This window comes from Boleophthalmus pectinirostris, unplaced genomic scaffold, assembly GCF_026225935.1.
Source record: "Boleophthalmus pectinirostris isolate CB_2022bp ecotype Guang Dong unplaced genomic scaffold, ASM2622593v1 HiC_scaffold_2826, whole genome shotgun sequence".
Lineage (NCBI taxonomy): Eukaryota > Metazoa > Chordata > Actinopteri > Gobiiformes > Gobiidae > Boleophthalmus > Boleophthalmus pectinirostris.
In genome coordinates this window covers 667634-689950 of record NW_026571291.1, presented here as the reverse complement: position 1 = coordinate 689950, position 22317 = coordinate 667634, and the positions used below count along the sequence as shown (strand labels likewise).

At 42.3% G+C, this 22317-nt stretch overlaps 1 protein-coding gene across 1 annotated transcript in view; it reads left to right on the top strand.

Annotated features, from left to right (window-relative positions):
* Window positions 1-22317, top strand: part of LOC110173713 (signal peptide, CUB and EGF-like domain-containing protein 1) — a gene marked incomplete at its 5' end in the record, with an annotated part of 198737 nt that overhangs the window by 74616 nt on the left and 101804 nt on the right. Inside the window, 2 exons of the mRNA XM_055160027.1 lie at window positions 5797-5925; window positions 14970-15086. Coding sequence (XP_055016002.1) covers window positions 5797-5925; window positions 14970-15086 — 246 coding nt within the window. The remainder of the gene's footprint in view (window positions 1-5796; window positions 5926-14969; window positions 15087-22317) is intronic.

Genomic DNA, 22317 nt, shown 5'->3' with positions numbered 1-22317 from the left:
GACAGTTACAGCAGACGTCACTAACTGGACCCAGACGCCGTCCCACTCAGACCTGGACAGGGTCAGTCTGAGTTTCCCTGTACATCTGTTCCCGGGGGACAGTGGTTCCTCCAACTATGAAAGGTTTCTGTGTTCCCCGTTAAAACCGCGGGCCGTCCTCATTTCAAATTATCACCATGAACTCATAAAACAGCAGCATGTAGAACTTTGTACAAACTCACCGCATCAGCCCAGAGTAGAAGCTCCGAGCTCAGGAAACAGCTGCAGCAACAGCGTTAAGACACAGACACTCACCAGAGCTCACAGACCCTCAGGACAGGACTGGGGGTCCGGTCCTTGGTCCTTGGTCTTGTGTCGTTCTCCAGGCGCATTGGTCAGATCATCTAGAGGTTCCATCCTCCAAGTCCTGGTTCCAGACGAGGGCGAGCAAGACCAGTGCACAATGAACTGAGTCTGAGTGGTTCCGTGTCATCGTCTGCGCGCTGGTTCTGTGCGGCCAAAGTGAAAATGAGCTGTGGACTACAGGTCCAGATGGGCTGCTCTGGTCCTCCGTGCTCGAGGACCGTGGCTGGTTCTGAGGTGGTGCAGCATCTGTACAGAAGCGTGAGTCCAGTTTGGTTGGATTTATCTTGTTCTGAGAGGTCCGTCCACGCACTTGGTTCTTCCCGGGGAAAGTTCTTCTCAGCCTGAGGCTCCTAACACCACTGCCCGCTCCAGGTCCTCTGAGCCCGGCCTGAACCGGAGCTGCTCCTGCTGGTTCAGGACTCTGGGTCAGTAGAATGGGCAGATAGAATGCGAGTTGGGTTCCAGAGCCTGAGCTGTGCGTGAAGGTGAAGCTCACAGTATCATGTCAGTAACGCTCAACCTCCCGCAAAAACTCCGGCTCCTTCCTCCCAGATTACACCATGATCTGCTGATGGATCGTGGACACCTGGACTAAAGTATCAGTCCATTTGTTTCACTTAATGCACCTTATGTATGAAAATAGATCAGAGAGTTCAACATTATTGATATTGTGCCTTATAATCCAGTGCCTTAAAGTCTAAAAAACACATTATTTAATATGATTAGTATTATTATTAGTATTATTATTTTGAACTCCTCCACTTTTTGTAATGACCAAAAGGACGAGATCGCAGATAAAAGTGGTCAAAATGAGTTTCCTCCGCAGGGTGTCACGGGAGGAGCTCAGAGTAGAGCCATTGCTCCTCCACTTCGAGAAGAGCGTCTGAGGGGAGGACGTCTGTTCTGATGTCTCCTGGGCGTCTCCCTTTGGAGGTGTTCATGTCCCACCAGGAGGAGGCCCCGGGGAAGACCCAGGACACACTGGAGGGACTATGTGTCTGGGCTGGGCTGGGAACACCTCGGGGTTCCCCTGGAGGAGCTGGAGGAAGTGTCTGGGGTGGAGGAAGTCTGGGAGTCCCTGCTTAGACTGATGCCCCCGCGACCCGACCCCAGAGAAGAGGAAGAACATGGATGGATTATTATTATTATTTTATTTATCCATTATTTTCGTCCGCTTATCCGGGGCCGGGTCGCGGGGGCAGCAGTCTAAGCAGGGACTCCCAGACTTTTCACCCAGACATCCAGCTCCTCCTTATTTTTATAATTTTTAGCTTTATGCATTTGAACACTTTGTATTATTGTTTTTATTTATGCTTTTGTGTCTTTTACTGCATTCATTTGTTTGTGCAGCACTTTGGAAACTGTTATGTTTCTAAAATGTGCTGTAGAAATAAAGTGTTCTGATTGGACTGGCAAACTGTCTCAAATGAACTCGTTCTGTTTTTCGTGTTTTGGAGACAGTAAAAATCAGGTAGAACGCCTTTAAGAAAACAGCTCCATCAGGCGCGCTGGCTGCGAGTGTGATTGGCTTGGCCCGGTGTCCTGACCCCCACATGTCCTCCTCTCTCTAATGAAGATTTAAACTGCTCCGTGCAGATCCTCCAGCCGCTCCATGATGGATCTGTGCGTCCGCTGTAAATCCACACTGAAGTTTTCATTGGGTCAGATGAGGAGGAAATAGTTTGGGAGTAAAGGAGCTCACAAACGTACATCTGTCAGAACTGTCCCAGAACACAGCCCCTGGCCTCCGGATCGCGTGGGAAGTGCTCCGCTCCACAAAATCACCTTTCAATGCCTTTTCTCTTAGAACTTTAGAAAAATGACTGGAGTCTTTCTGAAATGTGTGAGCTATGGATTTCAAAAGAGCGGGGATTATGTAAAATGGACTTTTTGGAGCTTTCCACCACGTTCCCTCATCAAAAACCTGCGTGAAGAGGTTTTAGATGTCGCCCATACATCATTCTGTCTGCAGTCATACACTTTTCTTCAGCGTTTGTTTACCTGCTTTACGTGTTTTTTCATAACGGGGAACAGTTATGGAATTACATTTACGTATGTCACATCCGCGGCCAAAATTCCCAAACTAGAGATTTGACCTGTTGTGTTGAACCTGTTCTTGGCGACAGTAGCTCAGTTGGTGTTTGAAATTCTTCGGTGGAGCGTTCTGGAGTGCGATTCCAGCTCCCGCGAATGAATACTGTCATTGTGTCCTTGGGCAAGACTCACACCAGTGTACGCAGGTTAACATGAGTTATGAATGTGTGTGTGTGAACGGGTGAGTGGTTCCAAGTCATCAGACGGTTTCACTTCGTGGAAACCGTGTGACCTCGCAGCATTAGGATTCATTCGCTCGACAGTAGGCAGGTATTTATTTTATTTAACCAGTCGCTGTTGTTTGGTCGTGACGTTTGTAAAGCTCCAAATCCTGTAGGAAGAAGAACAATAACATCTTTCCCCGAAATAAAATTCACCAAACATTCTCTTTGTTCTGGTTTTAAATCGTCAATCTGGGGAACTGTTGACAACACAGAATGTCTGTCTTCGTCTAGACCACAGGTGTCAAACATAAGGCCCGGGGGCCGGATCCGGCCCTCCAGGACCTTTAATGTGGCCTTTATGAGCTTTATGACCTTTATTTTCTATTAAAATCTTGTTAATTTTCTGTGGTGTTTATCACAGCAGCGTCTCCAGTGTCTCTGTACGTGGCCCCTCCCACCAGAGCAGCACAAATTAAGACTTGTCTCTTTCCAAACGCTCTTAAAGGACGATCGTTTTGACTGTTGACCGTGACACCCTCATCAGAAAAATGTCCAACATGAAAAAAGTGGAGCCGAGTGCAGGATTTTACAACAAAAATGGACTTATTCTTATTTGTAAACAAGTTCATGTTAAAATGTTGAAACTGTATTTTTCTTAAAGTTTCAGGTTGTTCATAATATTATAATATTTTGTAAAAGAAAGAGTTCATCAATTCAAAAAGATTTCTGTAATAGATTTGTGTTTCTCTGCACAAATATTTGAACTTATTGTTATTTTTGGGGTTTATATGACATGAGTTTTCTGATCCGGCCCCTTTGGATCAAAGTAGGTTGGATACGACCCCCAGAACAACATGAGTTTGACACTCCTGGTCTAGACCATCTAGTGTTTTCTGATTCCTGAACTAGTCGCTGGAGAGAAATTGAGCGGAAGCACTAGGTGGTGGTAAATGGTAAAATGGTAAATAGTCACATTTTTATATACAGCTCTTTTCCACCTTCAAGGCTCAAAGTGTTTTACAACAAAGAATCACTCACACACTCACACATTCACACAGACCAGTGCACACAGACACTGGGGGTGAGGTGGGTTAAGTGTCTTGCTCAAGGACACAACAGCAATCATCTGTGGGAGCTGGAATCACACCTCCAGCCTGTAGGTCAGTGGATTTTGAGCGCTCAAACAATGTTTATGTCGAGCGGGATTCAAACTGCCAACCTTCAGATCAGTGGGCAAACGCTCGACCAAATGAGCTCCTGCTGCTTTGAGCCTTGAAGGTGGAAAAGCTCTGTGAACGCTGCACCTCCGTCCTGCCACAGACTTTTTATACTCAATTTTATACTCAATATGGCGAAAGACCTTCCAGAGGAAATACTCAACTGTTATGTTCCCTTTGCTAGAGGAGGGAAGTAACAATAAAAAAATAAAAAAAAAGATTTTAAAGGTTTAACTAAAAAATGTGAATTTATAATTTTACAGTGTAGGGGAAAACAAAGAAAACAAAGAAAGCTTGCGGTGAAATAACAGGATTCAAACAAAAATAAACAATTAAACTGAGGGAAAAAAACTGAACTAAAGTTGTACTACAAACAAGGCGTCTCGACAACATCAACTAACAAAGGCAACATCTTAACGAAAAATGAGAAAACAAAAAAACAAACAAACAAAAAAACAAAAGGGCGAGCTGGCACACAAGGTGTCCAGCCCCAGCAGGCAGAAGACAGTTCTTTTATTAGTGATGGACAAATGAAGCTTCAAGACGCACTGAAGCCTTTCATCCAGTTGGTTCACTCTAATGCAAAGCTTCTTGAAGCTTCATTTGCTCTGGCAGGACGTCTCCTGGACACAAAAATATCAGTTGACATGAGTTTAAAGTGTGTGACATTTTGGAGAAAGTCTGTGAATAAAACTGTCAGCAAAATAAAGAAATATGCAAAACATGTATATTGTAGTGATGCAGTGAACTGTGTCTATGTACTGGCAGCATGGAAAGTGATTATTTGAAAATGATGAAAATGGAAATTGCTGCAAAATCCGAACCACTTCCTGAATCAGTCACGTGGTACAACCGGGCAGCGAGGCTTCGGACATCAGCATTTTCAGCTCCTCCCCTAAATGAAGCGAGCCTCGATACACGCATCTCGGAAACGCCCCCTCCCTGCTCGCACACGCTTCAAAGCCTCGATACGGAGCGTCATGTCACTTTATACTCCGTGCCTCCCAGGTGACACCCGCGGACTGGTGGGGAGGGGGTGTCTGGTCAGTCCCCTGGAGCGATCCGACGCCCTGCCTCCGTCCGACAGTCTCTGCTCCTGCGCATCTGAGTCCAGGGCTCGCGGACCGATCGCAAACACACACAAAAGAAATAAGAGACAACAGGAGTACGAATAAACAAACACCAAAGGGCCGACGCCTGTAACATCAACATCACCAACCAAAACAACCAAGTGGAGGTAGAATGGAGGTGTGACAGTTTTTTGTGCAACTCTTTGATTCTTTGTCATGTTCATGCACAAAAATACTGCTCCAAACTCCGACCTGGGCCTTGTCCAGCTCCTGGGTCACATATGAACCTTTGTTTGACTTGTTTGTTGGCCTCTTTAAGATCGTTTGTAATTACAAAATAAACATATTTTATAATTGTACCTCATGCATGGACTAAAGCTGCATTGCTTTTGTTTTAGAGATGTGTTTTTAATAACATTTTTTGTCCAGCAGTCCCACTTTTGCATTGCTTAGTCAGAACATAAACTCTTCCCATTCTGAGCATCTCGTCAAAACAATATTTACTGCTTTTTTTTTTTTTTAAATACCATTAATATTATGCAGAACTGAGTTAAGCATTTTGGCCTCCACAGTATTTTCTGTTTCTCATGTGGCTCCATGGAAAAATAATTGCCCACCCCTGGGTTAGTGGTTCCTTGATGTAAAACTCTTTGAGCCTTGAAGGTGGAAGGTGAAATGTGGCGAGAGACCTTCCAGAAGGAAACACACGACATCACGACATCGCCAACCAAAACAACCAACCAAACAAACAAAAAACAAGTGAAGAGAGAATAGTGACGTGACTCTTCTCTCTCTTTGATTCTTTGCCATGTTCCTGTACAGAAAAAACGCTTCTAACTGCTCTTCTTTGACGGTGGAAAAGCTCTGAATAAAAACGTGACCTTTTGTACCTTTTTTCCTCCGCAGACGGGATGAACTGCATGAACAAGGACCACGGCTGCGCCCACATCTGCAGAGAGGCGCCGGGCAAAGGGGGCGTGTCCTGCGAGTGCCGCCCGGGCTTCGAACTCGCCAAGAACCAGAAGGACTGCACACGTGAGTAACTCTCAGTCTGTACGCTGTTACGCCGTTTCCTGATTTATGTTCTAACGTCGTTTCCTCGTCACAAACCTCGAGTTGTGTTTTGTTTTATTCATGTTTAACGCACAAACCTGCACATTTAGGCCGAGTTCTTCTCTCAGATGAAAAACACTCCACTGCTCCACTATATTTTTAAACTCCAGACACCTTCACTACAATAATTTGGATGATTTCAGTCCTGGAATTGCCGATCTTTACTCAACTAAAGGTAAAAGGAGCTGTAAACTTGAAATTACTCTCTATTACTCAGACACGTGTGAATGAAACAAAACACAACCCCAGGTCTGTTTTTGAGGAGGGAACGACATTAGAACACGACTAACACCTCAAAATGTCATGTAAAATAGAACTTTTAAGGTTTAATAGACAAGGCGCGGCCTAATTACTGTTGTTAAAGGTGCACTGTGTAACTTTCCGAGTAGTGGGTCTTCAATAATTTTAGATGATTCTCTACCTTTGCCTGGAAAGTTCCACAGTATGGGATTAAACTTACATCTTAGTTCTATCTTATTTATTTAATTTTATTTAGACAGTGCACAGAAAACATCAAACTCCAAGAGAAAAGATGCTGTGTCAGATTTATCTTCAAGCTTCTTTCCACCTGCAGACCTCGGGCAGGTACAGAACACATCAAGGAAACTCTTGACGTTCTAGTAACAACATTTCATCAGTGGCAGTGTTTCTTTAAAATAAACACAATCCAATTCATCATTAAACATTTAAAACAATCAAAATGAATTCAGTCGAAGTTCCATAAATACAAGATTTCAAATTCATTGTCATCAAAATTCAATACGATATATTTCAAATCGATTCGATACGGTTCAATAAAAATAAAAGCTTAATCATGTCAGTGATACTAAAAGTCTTTGTTAAACCACTTCTTGTGCAGAGTTAAAATGGTTCCAGTCAAGTGGTAACGGAGGGAAACAGGGTCAGATTTTTGACATTCAAATGTCTCTTATTCAGAAACTAGAGGAACTATTGAAATAAGTAAAGTATCAGAATGTAGGAAAGAGTTACACTCCAACAGGGTCAAGTTAAACCTGTGAGATTCTTTCAAGTTCAAGACAAAAAATGTAAAAACTCATGTTGGTAACGGAGGGAATGAAATATGCAGCACTTTTTGGTCAATAAATCCAAACAGTGATAACTCTTGGTTCTCACTTACATATCCTTAACAAACTGGTTTGAATATTTGCTTCATATAGTTTTCTACCATATGGTACAAGATTAGGTTGAAAAACCTCTTACTTTTTGACTCATGAGATTTTTTATTAAGAAAGGTCATGGTAACGGAGGGAAAAGTAACGGAGGGAAAATTGTACAAACAAGTAGAAGGTGCAGGATTTTACATCATTTATCAGCTTTTTTCTTCTGAAAACTTTAATATTACTTCAAAATGAAAGGAAACTATTTCTATAAAATATGTCAGTCCTTCCAAGAACATTTTTATCATTTTAAATATATTTTTTTGAAAAATCATGTCCCTTCATCAACAGTTCAAAGATGGAATAACACAAGATATGATGAAATACATCCATTTATTTACATGATTTTTGGGTCTTTGAAATTTGGGAAATAATTTTTGTTCCATGTTTCATACATGGTCTGTTTAAAACGGATGGAACTTTAGAACCAAAAATGGAACAGAAAAAAGGTCAACAGTTTGATAAACTAGAGTACATATGTATCTGTTCAATACACTTTTATATCAGATGAATTAACTTGAGTTTTTGGCCTTGTTGTTTACTTCTGCTTGGACTGGGACCAATGAAAAACACTGGGGATGTAATGGTTCATGTATTCGTGCCGAACCTTTTCGGTACAGGACGTTGGGTTCGGTGCACGAGTGAGTTTGTGCAGTTTGTGAGTGTTTACATTTGGTCTCTACATGTGCAGCTCCACTGAGGCTCTTTAATGTTCACGAGGAACTTCGTCCGTGACTGTGGTGGCAACAACTGCCCCGACCTTCACCGCGTCCCTATGAACCACGTGAATCCTGCAAAACTACAGTCGTTGCGTCACTTTCACCTTTAGTCGATATGAAATCTCTCCCCCCTCCCCCCAGACCCGTGAACTCTGTCCACAGTGAAAGTTTTTATTTTCAGCCGCTGGAGACGTTGTACCTGCTGCAGATCTGCTCTTTACTGCAGACAATGTGGACAATTTGGTTTTTCTGGCCAAAAATATTTAGATTGAGTAAAAGTTCATGCTGGAACTGTTAGAACATCAGACATTTGTTGGTTATTTGAGAATATTTTATTGAACTTATTAGTTTTACCAAGCAGCAATTTGCATTTATTTTATTTTTCCATTTGTATAATGTTAAAATAAATTGATGGTTTAATAAAAACACAAATAAACAACAACCAAATAGTTTTGCATTTTGTTTCCCAAACTGAACTGAAAATGAACCGAATCTTGACCTCAAAACCGAAGTACGGACCGAACCGTGATTTTTGTACCGTTACACCCCTAAAAAACACAAACATTTTAACAGTGAAAATGTCAAATGTGTCGCATAAACGAGTTTTCTTTCCTCTGAACAAAACAAAACTGTAGCTGTAATGAAATAAGTGAGTAAAATAAACCAAAAAATCCTCTTGGTGATATATCGATACAGCAGCCCACGATATCGATACTGAATCATCACATTAATGGATTCGATATAAAACTAGTGAGAGCAGTTTTTAACAGTCGACAGTTTGCTGTGTGGTTGGATAAATGTAAAAGTAAAATGTTCAGTTTGGTTGAATAATTTGACGTTTTGTATTTGGACATTTAAAAAGATCTGATCATGAGACCAGGCGCTCGTCTCCGTCTGCAGGCTCTGCTCCTCACAGGTGCTCAACGACCCCGGGGATTTCCTCAATGTGACTGTGATCTAAACATGTTCAGTTCTGATCGGAAAACTCCTGAGAATCCAGCGTGTTACTGCGGCCAACACGTCAGCTCATTAGGCCACATTCTCCACGGTTTAATCTTGACTTTTGAGTGAATATTTGAAGTCTGCTGTTGTCCTTCAAGTGCAGAATTTCATCCATTTTGGAACAAATAATCGATGTCTCTTGAAGCGGACTTATTCTGCAAACTGGACTTTTCAGATCTTTCTCCAGTCTAGTCGTTCTAGTCGTTTCTTCTCACTGACCCACTGAAGTTGGATTTGGAGGAATTCATGTTTGAGGAATCAGTATTTTTTTTATTTTCAAGACGCCATTTTTCCGATTTACATGGACTAAAACTGGACTAAACCAGGACTAAAACTGGACTAAACCAGGACTAAAACTGGACTATAACTGGACTAAAAGTGGATTATAACTGGACTATAGGTGGACTATAACTGGATTAAAACTGGACTGAAACTGGACTAAACCTGAACTAAAAGTGAACTAAAAGTGGACTGAACCTGGAATAAATCTGGACTAAAAGTAGAATAAAACTGGACTATAACTGGAGTAAAAGAGGACCATAACTGGACTAAAAGTGGACTATAACTGGACTATAAATGGACTAGAACTGGATTAGAACTGGACTAAAACTGGACTAAAACTGGACTAAACCAGGACTAAAACTGGACTAAAATTGGACTAAAACAGAACTAAAAATTGGACTAAAACTGGCCTATGGGAGTATATTAGCGTGTATTAGAGTATATATTAGAGTATGTATTAAAGTACATTAGAGTATATATTAGAGTGTATATTAGAGTATATTAGAGTGTAATAGAATAAATTAGAGTGTATTAGAGTATATATTACAGTACATTAGAGTACATGTTAGAGTACTTTAAGAGTATATATTAGAGTACATTAGAGTATACATTAGAGTATATATTAGAGTGTATATTAGAGTACATTAGAGTATATATTACAGTATATATTAGAGTATATATTACAGTATATATTACAGTAGAGTATATTAGAGTATATTAGAGTATATATTAGAGTATATTACAGTATATATTAGAGTATATATTACAGTATATATTAGAGTATATTACAGTATATATTAGAGTATATATTAGAGTATATATTAGAGTATATATTAGAGTATATATTAGAGTATAATATTACAGTATATATTAGTGTATATTAGAGTATATTACAGTATATATTACAGTATATATTAGAGTATATTACAGTATATATTAGAGTATATTACAGTATATATTAGAGTGTATATTAGAGTACATTAGAGTACATATTAGAGTATATATTAGAGTATATATTACAGTATATATTAGAGTATATTACAGTATATATTAGAGTATATATTACAGTATATATTAGAGTATATTACAGTATATTAGAGTTAGAGTATATATTAGAGTATATTAGAGTATATTAGAGTACATGTTAGAGTACATTAGAGTACATGTTAGAGTACATGTTAGAGTGTATATTAGAGTACATGTTAGAGTACATATTAGAGTACATTAGAGTACATGTTAGAGTACATGTTAGAGTACATGTTAGAGTATATATTAGAGTACATATTAGAGTACATGTTAGAGTGTATATTAGAGTACATGTTAGAGTACATGTTAGAGTACATGTTAGAGTACATGTTAGAGTGTATTAGAGTATATATTAGAGTACATTAGAGTACATGTTAGAGTATATATTAGAGTACATGTTAGAGTGTATATTAGAGTACATGTTAGAGTACATGTTAGAGTACATGTTAGAGTATATATTAGAGTACATGTTAGAGTACATGTTAGAGTATATTAGAGTATATATTAGAGTACATGTTAGAGTGTATATTAGAGTACATGTTAGAGTTAGTACATGTTAGAGTATATTAGAGTACATGTTAGAGTACATGTTAGAGTACATGTTAGAGTGTATATTAGAGTACATGTTAGAGTGTATATTAGAGTACATGTTAGAGTGTATATTAGAGTACATGTTAGAGTACATGTTAGAGTACATGTTAGAGTACATGTTAGAGTACATGTTAGAGTGTATATTAGAGTACATTAGAGTACATGTTAGAGTGTATATTAGAGTACATGTTAGAGTGTATATTAGAGTACATGTTAGAGTGTATATTAGAGTACATGTTAGAGTACATGTTAGAGTACATGTTAGAGTACATGTTAGAGTGTATATTAGAGTATTAGAGTACATGTTAGAGTATATATTAGAGTACATGTTAGAGTACATGTTAGAGTACAGTATTAGAGTACATGTTAGAGTACATGTTAGAGTACATGTTAGAGTACATGTTAGAGTACATGTTAGAGTACATGTTAGAGTGTATATTAGAGTACATTAGAGTACATGTTAGAGTGTATATTAGAGTACATGTTAGAGTACATGTTAGAGTACATGTTAGAGTGTATATTAGAGTACATGTTAGAGTGTATTTAGAGTACATTAGAGTACATGTTAGAGTGTATATTAGAGTACATGTTAGAGTACATTAGAGTATGTTAGAGTACATGTTAGAGTGTATATTAGAGTACATGTTAGAGTTAGATACATTTAGAGTACATGTTAGAGTACATGTTAGAGTACATTTAGAGTACATGTTAGAGTACATGTTAGAGTACATGTTAGAGTACATGTTAGAGTACATGTTAGAGTACATGTTAGAGTGTATATTAGAGTACATTAGAGTACATGTTAGAGTGTATATTAGAGTACATGTTAGAGTACATGTTAGAGTACATGTTAGAGTGTATATAGAGTATTAGAGTACATGTTAGAGTGTATATTAGAGTACATGTTAGAGTGTATATTAGAGTACATGTTAGAGTACATGTTAGAGTGTATATTAGAGTACATTAGAGTACATGTTAGAGTACATGTTAGAGTACATGTTAGAGTGTATATTAGAGTACATGTTAGAGTACATGTTAGAGTGTATATATTAGAGTACATTAGAGTACATGTTAGAGTACATGTTAGAGTACATGTTAGAGTGTATATTTAGAGTACATGTTAGAGTACATGTTAGAGTGTATATTAGAGTACATGTTAGAGTACATGTTAGAGTACATGTTAGAGTACATGTTAGAGTACATGTTAGAGTGTATATTAGAGTACATTAGAGTACATGTTAGAGTACATGTTAGAGTGTATATTAGAGTACATGTTAGAGTACATGAAGAGTTCTGGCTGCAGACGTGGTGCACGAGGACAGTTCAGATCAAACTCATTGAGGCGTCTGGGCCAGAGTCTGAGGTGTGGAGAGATTGAGGAGCTGAAGACTGAAAGACTCGACTGGAACCTGAGCTCTGTCGCACATGTTTGGTTTTATTCAGAACATCTCATTCTTTCTTTCACATCTCCATTCTGCTCTCGTGGAAGTGTTTCAGACTACAAACTATATTCTGTAGACGTGTCTTTAGCTTTGTTTGGTGAAGCTTTAGGCTGTTTTTGTTTAGATTGGATTAGATTTCTTTACTTGTCATTTTAAGTTCCATAAAAACATAAGAGCTGTGGAGCATTAAAACAGTATTTCTGCTCTTGAACATGGCAAAGAATCAGAGCTTTGCACACACAAAAAAAAAGTCAGTCACGTCGCCATCTTGGTTCACTCTCTTTCTGCAGTTATTTTTTTTGGTTGGTAAAAAAGTCAGAGGTTGTCGACATCGTTCGCTTCTCTCACGGTCTCCACAGATACAGGAAAACATTTTTGTCATTACTCACTTCACACAATCCAACGGTGACTAACGTCTGTCCTTTGAACTGCACAGGTAAAAAATCCCAGGATATGACGTGAAAAACTGCTCAGGGTGTCAGCCGTGCAGCCACAAGAGCAGTCACCCACTCTGCTCCATGTTTGCATTTGGGTTAAACTGGTTCCTGCTGATGCACAGTGATTTTTCAGTGTTTTTATACATTAAAATTCACTGTTTTGCTGTGGGGCGAGTGGGAAAACCAACGGATTTACATCGACCGGAAGAAAACTCACACTTCAGCTGCTCCGGGCTTTTCCGTCGTCTTGGTTTGTCGTTCCTCCACGGACACAAACACCATCCAAACTTTCCCACAGTGGTTCCGATGATAATTGTGAAGCGGCGGCTAGAGAATTGTCTCATCACACTTTACGTCTGTCGGCTGAGGAGGAGAGGAAGAGTGTCGGAGAAGGAGGAAGAAGACAAAACCTCAGCCCACTCCCACATCCCGCTCACAAATCCAAAGAGACATGGATCAAAGTCCCAAACCAGGACTGGTGCAGCCGGATCGAAGGACGACACAACAAACATGCACTGAATCACCTGCATTATTTTTAACCCTTACATACTATTCGGGTCAAATTTGACATTCAACAGAAGTAATAATAATACCCTAAGCATCATTCTTTTATCTTGACTTTTCCTAAATTTTGACAAAATACACAAAAGTGAAAATATTTTAGCATTTTATACTTTTTGTACAGATGCTACAAATTTGTGGACACTGAGGCTGGTTCAGGTCAGTTTTGACCCGTACAGGTCAATAGGCTGAACTAACAAACAGAAACTGTAAACAAGTAGATGTGTTAGTTTCAGAGTAGTTTCAGTGTAGTTAGCTCCTCCTTGCAGATATAAGGAAGTGTCACCAGCGTCTGACCAGAACTGAAGAAGCAGCCTGGATGAGCAAGTATTTGTATAAAAGTATTTGTATAAAAGTAGAGCATTCGCCCACTGGTCTGAAGGTTGGTGGTTTGAATCCTGCTCTCGACATAAACATCATGGGTTGAAAGTCAGATCCATTGACCCACAGGTTGGTGGTGTGATTCCAAGACACTTAACCCACCTCGTCCACAGTGTCTGCGTGCTCTGGTGTGTGTGTGTGTGTGTGTGTGTGTGTGTGTGTGTGTGTGTGTGTGTGTGTGTGTGTGTGTGTGTGTGTGTGTGTGTGTGTGTGTGTGTGTGAGTGTGTGTGTGTGTGAGTGTGTGTGTGAGGTTCCTTGTTGTAAAGTGCTTTGAAAGCCTTAAAGGTAGAAAAGTGCTGTAGAAAAATGTGACCATTTACCATTTTACCATCTATCAGTGTGGGTCAAATGAAGCAAAATGCAAGAAACTGTGAAACTGTGAAACCATATTTGTCTGTATTTTTGTTTTGTTTGTTGTTTGGAGATTCCTCCATGCTCCAGGTTTTCAGAGACCGACACCCGTTGGTTTTTGAAGGGGCAAAGGGGAATCTCAAACCAGTGAAAGGACTGATCATCCTGTTTATGAAGCACATGAGGAACACGATTCAATCAAGTGGAGAGAGACGTCTTTTCTTTTAACAAGAATAAACGTTTACATGATCGAGGAATACATTCATTTGGCTTTAAAATCAGAATAACCCATTGAATCACTCCATAAACAAGCACTAAAAACACTTGACAAAAAACACTACAGATTCCACCATTGTCACATTTTGCAGAAATACAAATTAATGACCTGGGACAATCTTATTCAATTTAAAAATATCTGTCTAACGTACAAGATTAAACGTGGCTCGGCTCCACTTTCGCTGAATGACTTTGTTCATTTCAGATCTCGTGAGGACAGAGGAGCAGTGAGGGAAGAGGGATTATTCCTCATAGAAAAACTGTATGTGGTCAGTGTGTTTTCTCTTTGGTCAGAGCGTCTCGTCAGTGGAACTCTGCGCCTGAAGCAAACGCGCGAACACTAAAACTTTTATTGTATTTTTGTAATTCTGTTGTACATTTGTGTAATTTTTGATGTGTAACTTTTAAGTGTATTTTCTTTTTGACGTCTGGCAAAGGGACTATCGATGCAAATGAGCTCTTATCAGTGAACTCGGGCACATTTACATTGTTTTGATGTTGATTAGTTTTTATTTAATGTGCATTGTCCCTTTTCAAATAAATAAATAAAATAAAATAACCCACCCACGTAATTCAGAATTGACTTTAATTCCGGATGATCATTTAAAATTATGAATGAAGTGTTTACATGGTCTTTTTAAAGCAGAGTAAATGTTTATTCAGATTTAAATCTCTCATGTACACGTGTGCTTTGTTCTGATCGCTGTGTGTTTTTTCAGTGACGTGTAACTATGGTAACGGGGGCTGTCAGCACACGTGCGACGACACCGACACGGGGCCCGTGTGCGGCTGTCACCAGAAGTACGCGCTGCACTCGGACAGTAAGACCTGCATCGGTGAGTGAGCTCCACTGTCACACTTGAACCTGCCGGGGCTTCAGAAGGGCCAGAGCGACGGAGCCACACACCGAGAGCCACAGAGCCACAGAGCCACAGAGCGAGAGAGAGCGACAGAGCGAGAACGAGAGCGAGAGCCACAGAGCCACAGAGCCACAGAGCGAGAACAGAGCCACAGAGCCACAGAGCGACAGAGCGAGAGAGCCACAGAGCGAGAGAGCGACAGAGCGAGAACGAGAGCCACAGAGCGACAGAGCGAGAGAGCCACAGAGCGAGAGAGAGCGACAGAGCGAGAACGAGAGCCACAGAGCGAGAGAGCCACAGAGCCACAGAGCGACAGAGCGAGAGCGACAGAGCGAGAGAGAGCGACAGAGCGAGAACGAGAGCGACAGAGCGAGAGAGCCAGACAGAGCGAGAGAGCCACAGAGCGAGAGAGCCACAGAGTGAGAGAGCCACAGAGCGAGAGAGCCACAGAGTGAGAGAGCGAGAGAACGAGAGAGTGAGAGAACGAGAGAGCGACAGAGCGAGAGAGCGACAGAGCCACAGAGTGAGAGAGCGACAGAGCGAGAGAGCGAGAACGAGAGCGAGAGAGCCACAGAGCGACAGAGCGACAGAGCGAGAGAGTGAGAGAGCCACAGAGCGAGAGAGCACAGAGCGAGAGAGCCAGAGCGAGAGAGCCACAGAGTGAGAGAGCGAGAGAACGAGAGAGCGAGAGAATGAGAGAGCGAGAGAACGAGAGAGTGAGAGAATGAGAGAGCGAGAGCGACAGAGCGAGACAGTGACAGAGCCACAGAGCCACAGAGCCACAGAGCGAGAGCGACAGAACGACAGAGTGACAGAGCGAGAGCACGAGAGCGCGAGAGCGAGAGCGACAGTGACAGAGCGACAGAGGGACAGAGGGACAGAGCGACAGAGTGAGAGTGAGAGCGAGGACACTGAGCTCCAGCGGCCGTGTTCTGAGTGAACAATTCTTATTCACTTATATAAACTAGGGACTTTTTTCTGAAGAACATTTTTCAGTTTAATGCTTGATAATAATTGGCTCTGTGCACAGCAGCATCTGGCTCTCTCACTGTTAGTGTCACTACTTCCTGTCCAGTCATCGTATCTGTGGGGCTTCGGCCAAGTCGCACTAAAATCAATAAATATTTAAAGATCAGGCGGCGGACAGGGAGCTGTGGGAGGATTTGTTAATGTTAAACTCTTTACAAATGAGCAGGACACTTGAGCGGAGACTCTGTGTTTACAAAGACATATTCACGCATTATTTAGAGTATAATAAATACAAAATATTATCGTCAATAAATAATAAAACATCGTCACAAACATAAATAAACTACAAATACAAACAGTTACTCAGCTTTGAGAAACAGTGAAATATCAACATGTCTCGGATCTGGACAAGATTTTAAAACTTATATCAGGTTATTCATCTTGTTTTTACATTTATTATCGACTTACTCGACCAGAGATGTTTAATTCTAGTCAAGAGGAATCTGTGTGTCGTTCGTTCATTCGTTTTTCAAAATAAAACCAAAAATAAGAAAACGAAAAACAACTATTTTCTTCATTATTTGTCTCCAAAACCAACATTTTTTCATTTTTCGATTTTGTGTTTAAATGAATAATGGAAAAAAAAACGGATAACAGCCGTTTCCTGTTTATGTGACTTAAACTGGGATGCCAGACTGAACCAGAACTGAACCAGAACTAAACCAGGACTGAACCAGGACTGAACCAGAACTAAACCAGGACTAAACCAGGACTGAACCAGAACTAAACCAGGACTGAACCAGGACTAAAACCAGCACTGAACAGGTCTGAATCAGCTGTAAACCAGAATTTAACAAGAACCAGGACTAAACCAGGTCTCAGTCCTGGTCCCAGTCCCTCTCTGGTCCCGGTCTGAGTCCCGGTCTCGGTCCTGTTCTCGGCAACGGTCTCAGCCCCGGGCTCGGCCCTGGTCTCGGTTCCGGTCTGGTCCCAGTCTGGTCCCGGTTTCCTGATCACCCGACAGTCTACGCTGGCACACATCCAGGCCAGTCCCGACACTCCTGCTTCAGTCCTGGTTTAGTCCTGGTTCAGTCCTGGTTTAGTCCTGCTTCAGTCCTGGTTTAGTCCTGGTTCAGTCCTGGTTTAGTCCTGGTTCAGTCCTGGTTTAGTCCTGCTTCAGTCCTGGTTTAGTCCTGGTTCAGTTCTGGTTTAGTCCTGGTTCTGTTCTGGTTTAGTCCTAGTTCGGGACTGAGATCGAGACTGAGACTAGGACTGAGACCGGTTTAGACCTGGTTTAGTCCTGGTTTAGTCCTGAAAAAACGAATCATTATCTGTTTTTTCATTTTGGTTTTGGAGACACATAATGAAAATCGTTGTTTATTTTAACGAATGACACACGGATTTAGAGGTTGTTTATTTTAAAATAACTTGTCCAGTAAAATGATCTTGCTGCACGGACAGATAATTTCAACACTTTTTAGTCATTTTCTGATAGATTTAAGTGTTTATACCTTAAATTTTGGCCAAGCTTTTTTGTAGTGTGAGCTTTGAACGTTCATTCATATAAACAAATTCTTCTTTTATAGTCATGGACAGGAAGTAAACACACAAATTATCAGTGCTTGTGCCCAAACATCTTTTAATTCTGCATTAAAATAGAAAAATGCAACGTTTGTAGGTGATTCGTGCATTATTAGGACACAAACACACCATTATCTGCCCATTTAAACTTTACTTTACGGGCAGTTTTTATGTTATTTTCACTCAGATTTCCGCTCTGGCTCCAGTCACAAGATGTCCGCCGCGCTCGTCTCGTTATCAGCGCCTGCGATCCCTCTAGCCCTTCTCATCCCCGGCGGGTTTAAAGCTCCGGGTCAAACGCTGTGTTTCTGTGGCCCGGTGATTTTTGGCTGTTAAAAGTTACGAGCGGCGATTATGAGTTTGTGCTGCTCAAACCGCCGCCCGGTAGTTTCCTATCAGACTTTACAAGCTCTGGCTCATTTGTAACTTATGTAAATTCACACGCTCATTAAATGTGTAAAAATAACTGCGGAGTTTTCCAGCAGAATGAATAAAACGGATTCACACGGAGGAACTTTTTTTGGGTCTTTACGAGCTGAACTGCTGCGTACCGACAGAGCTCATCTCAAAACCACGAAACGGCCGACGTACGCAGCAGCGTCTCAGCGATATTTGAAAACTGTGATGCTCAAACTTCACGCCGAGGATTTAAAGCAGGTCTAAACTTTTGAGAAAATCCTTGTGTCCGTCGTTTGGGAATCACAGTTTTCCATTAAAAACCTCCAAGATTAAAATGAATAAAACAGAAAAAACTCCAAAATGAGCCTGGTTTATTTCAGATTGTGACGACACGTTTGATGACTGTCGAGAAATGTCTCAGTGTTGTGTTTTGGCTGCAGATCACACACACACGCACACACACACACACACACACACACACACACACACACAGATACACATACACACGGGGAGGGCATCTGACACACAGCAGGGGTCTCCAGCTCTACCTGCAGCTCTGAGCCTGAAGACTTTGTGTCCACTGCACCGTTTATTTGGTTTATAAAGTTTCAGTAAAAGTAACACAGCGTTTTTGACTCCACAAAGTGCAAATATGGCCCCGGTCCTGGTCCTGCTTCTTCAGAGCGCTGTGTCAAACGCCTCCAGTTGGACGCCTTTGTATTTGTATGAAAACGCACCATGGAAACAGCACTGAAACTCAGATGAAACTCAGCTGAAACTCAGCTGAAACAGCACTGAGACATGACTAAAAAATGACTGAAATGCCACTGAAACATGACTGAAACTCAGCTGAAATCGTAGCCTGTATAAAAAAGTGGACTAAGCGAGTGTTCAGCTCCAGTCGAACGAAGCTCCTGTTTCTGCGGTTACAAGAGCGAATCTGGATCCTGATTGGTCAGAGTGATCACGTGATACACGAGCCCGCGCTCCGTGCGTGTGTTCACATATATTCGCGTGTGCCCGCGGGAGAAAAGACTCTACTGCACATGGTCGGTCGGCCCACAACCACCGGAAGAACCTCGCCGGACTAAAGGTGAATCTGGGATCATGCACCATTGAGCTCGGCCCAGTGACTTGAACGGACAGACACTCTGGAACCTGGGGGTTTGGTTCATACAAACATTTAAGAGAAAAATGACGAGACTCACAGCAGCAGGTCCAGACAGACGTGTGTAAGTCAATGGGAGCCAGAGTTAGAAGGAGCCGGAAGAGCCGCCTGAAGCACTTTCTGTTTGGAACGCGGCACCTCACACATTAAGTATGTCCATATCCTATGTCCATGTTCATATTTACGGACAATGGCTGAAACACCACGGAGACGCAACTAAACCTTCACTGAAACACTGGACAGATCTGTGTCTCCCTTAGACTGTGTGTTTACTAAAGCCTACGCCTCCAACGCTCAGGTCAGACGTGACATCGTCACCGCGCCGTCACCGCGCCGTCACCGCGCCGTCACCCGCGCCGCCACTGTGTCAGTGCAATGTTTCCACGCTGTGTTTCAAGCGTTGACACTCTTGAGTGTTGATGCCGCAGATGTTTAACGCGGGTTTAAAAGTGTCTGACTCACAAACAAAAGCGTCCAACTTCAGGTGTTTGTATAAAACCACAGCCTCCATTTTGAGCCACGACTTTAACAAATCTGATCAGAATCGTGCAGTGGACACCGACTTCAAGAGTTTGTGTCATTGTTGTGTTTTGTGTTTGTATTTTACATGATGTCAGTGTGGAGACCCCTGACACACACACACACACATACACACACACACACACACTCACACTCTGAGACTGTGTGACTAACCGTTCCCTTGCAGCCGGAGCCTCCGTCGCTGGGACCTGGTGGTGGTGGGACGTGTGTGGTGTCTGTCTCTCTCTGTCCTGTGTAGAAAGGCCCCCTCCCTGTGTCCCCCTCTGGCTCTGCTCCTCTCTCTGGGTCCTGCCGGTTTGCCTGTGTTGTCTGGGGGGGTTTTGTGGGCGGGGGGGGTCAGGACGGAGATTCTCAATTGCAGCCTGATCTTAGGTAGAGCTCCACAAAGCCCATGTAACCTTCATCCTCCTGCCTCATCCCATCTGAGCACAGAGAACAGGAGTGGGCTGAGACACACGCCGCCCCGACACCGGACACACTGTCACACCGGACACACTGTGACCCTCAGCACACGCTTAGATCTAGTGTGAACAGGCCCACAGACTCTGAGCTCTAGTGTGAACAGGCCCGCAGACTCTGAGCTCTAGTGTGAACAGGCCCGCAGACTCTGAGCTCTAGTGTGAAGGGGCTGCAGACTCTGAGCTCTAGTGTGAAGGGGCCTGCAGACTCTGAACTCTAGTGTGAAGGGGCCTGCAGACTCTGAACTCTAGTGTGAAGGGGCCTGCAGACTCTGAGCTCTAGTGTGAAGGGGCTGCAGACTCTGAGCTCTAGTGTGAAGGGGCTGCAGACTCTGAACTCTAGTGTGAAGGGGCCTGCAGACTCTGAGCTCTAGTGTGAAGGGGCTGCAGACTCTGAGCTGCTGGTGAAGGATCAATAGGATCAATACCACTGACCTTTTAAAATTGACCAAATACCAAAAATAATCGTCCTAATAACAAAGTTTAAAAGTCCATAATATTTCCATTTAGTTTCTCATTTTATTTGTTCGCTCAGCTGTTACTATACAGAGTTGTGTATTTCCCGCGGAGCCATGGCCCTAGTTTAAATCAGAAAACGGTTAAAAAAGTTTCACCAATCCCCAAGTGAAGATGAATAAGACGTGAACACACATGTTTAAGTCCTGTTTATTATTTCAGTTGGAGACGTTCTGTCCACTCCTGTTCTATCTGCACAAACTAAAACTAAAGCCTCTGATTTTAACACTGGCCCCTGTCGCCCCTGTCACACCTGTCGCCCTGCTCCTGTCGCTGCTGCAGACCATCAGCCGCCCGTCACTCTGTGTCTCTGCATGGACCTCGTCTTTGGAGGCTCCGTCTCTCTGAGGACGTAGACGTAGGACTGAGACTCTCTGAGACGCCTCAGAGCGACGTCAGAGCAGAGCAGCAAAACAAACCACAAACCACAAATCACAAAAACAACAAACGACAAACGACAAATGACAAATGCCAGCCACACCGCGTTAGTGTCAGAACTTTCAGTGACGAGTTTCAAACGTCTCCCTCAAACACAAAAGATCCACAAGAGGCTCTGAATGTTAGAGTCTGAACAGACTCCATAAGAGGCACAAGAGTGGAGCGTCTCTCTCTCTCTCTCTCTCTCTCTCTCTCTCTCTCTCTCTCTCTCTCTCTCTCTCTCTCTCTCTCTCCTCTCTCTCTCTCTCTCTCTCTTCTCTCTCTCTCTCTCTCTCTCTCTCTCTCTCTCTTTGTCTCTCTCTCTCTCTCTCTCTGTCTCTCTTTGTCTCTCTCTCTCTCTCTCTCTGTCTCTCTCTCTCTCTCTCTCTCTCTGTCTCTCTCTGTCTCTCTCTCTCTCTCTCTGTCTCTCTCTCTCTCTCTCTCTCTCTCTCTCTCTCTCTCTCTCTCTCTCTGTCTCTCTCTCTCTCTCTCTCTCTCTTCTCTCTCTCTCTCTCTCTCTCTCTCTCTCTCTTTGTCTCTCTCTCTCTCTCTCTCTCTTCTCTCTTTGTCTCTCTCTCTCTCTCTCTCTCTCTCTCTCTCTGTCTCTCTCTCTCTCTCTCTCTCTCTCTCTCTCTCTCTCTCTCTCTCTCTCTCTCTCTCTCTCTCTCTCTTTCTTTCTCTTTCTCTTTCACTCCAGCACCACTTCAGGAGCGTGGCCCCTCCTCCTCGTGTCTCTGCTCCTCGTCCTGCTCAGAGCTTCAGCCTCAGGGAGACGGAGCAGTGTGATAGTTTAGGTGTAAAACACAAACTGTGTGAAGAAGAGCGCTGATAATCCAGTCAAATGAAGCTGATCGAGGGAAGCCTTTAAAGCGCCTAATCTGCAACCCACATTTGAAAATCCGAGGGCTCAGCCAAAGAGCCAATCAGCAGCGAGGATGTTGACGGTACTCGTCTCTTCTCTTAGCAACGCTGTCAATCAAACCTGTTGCTAACGATCGTTGTCCATTTGTTTTTAATGTTCAGATCTGAATTTAGAGACAAAATCACACAAAGTTTTACACAATGGAATTTAAAGCACTGGCACTTTACAGTCCCATAGGTGCAGAGAGAGAAAGGCCCATTCACCCAAGAGTCCTCCACCTCCTCCACCCCCTCCACC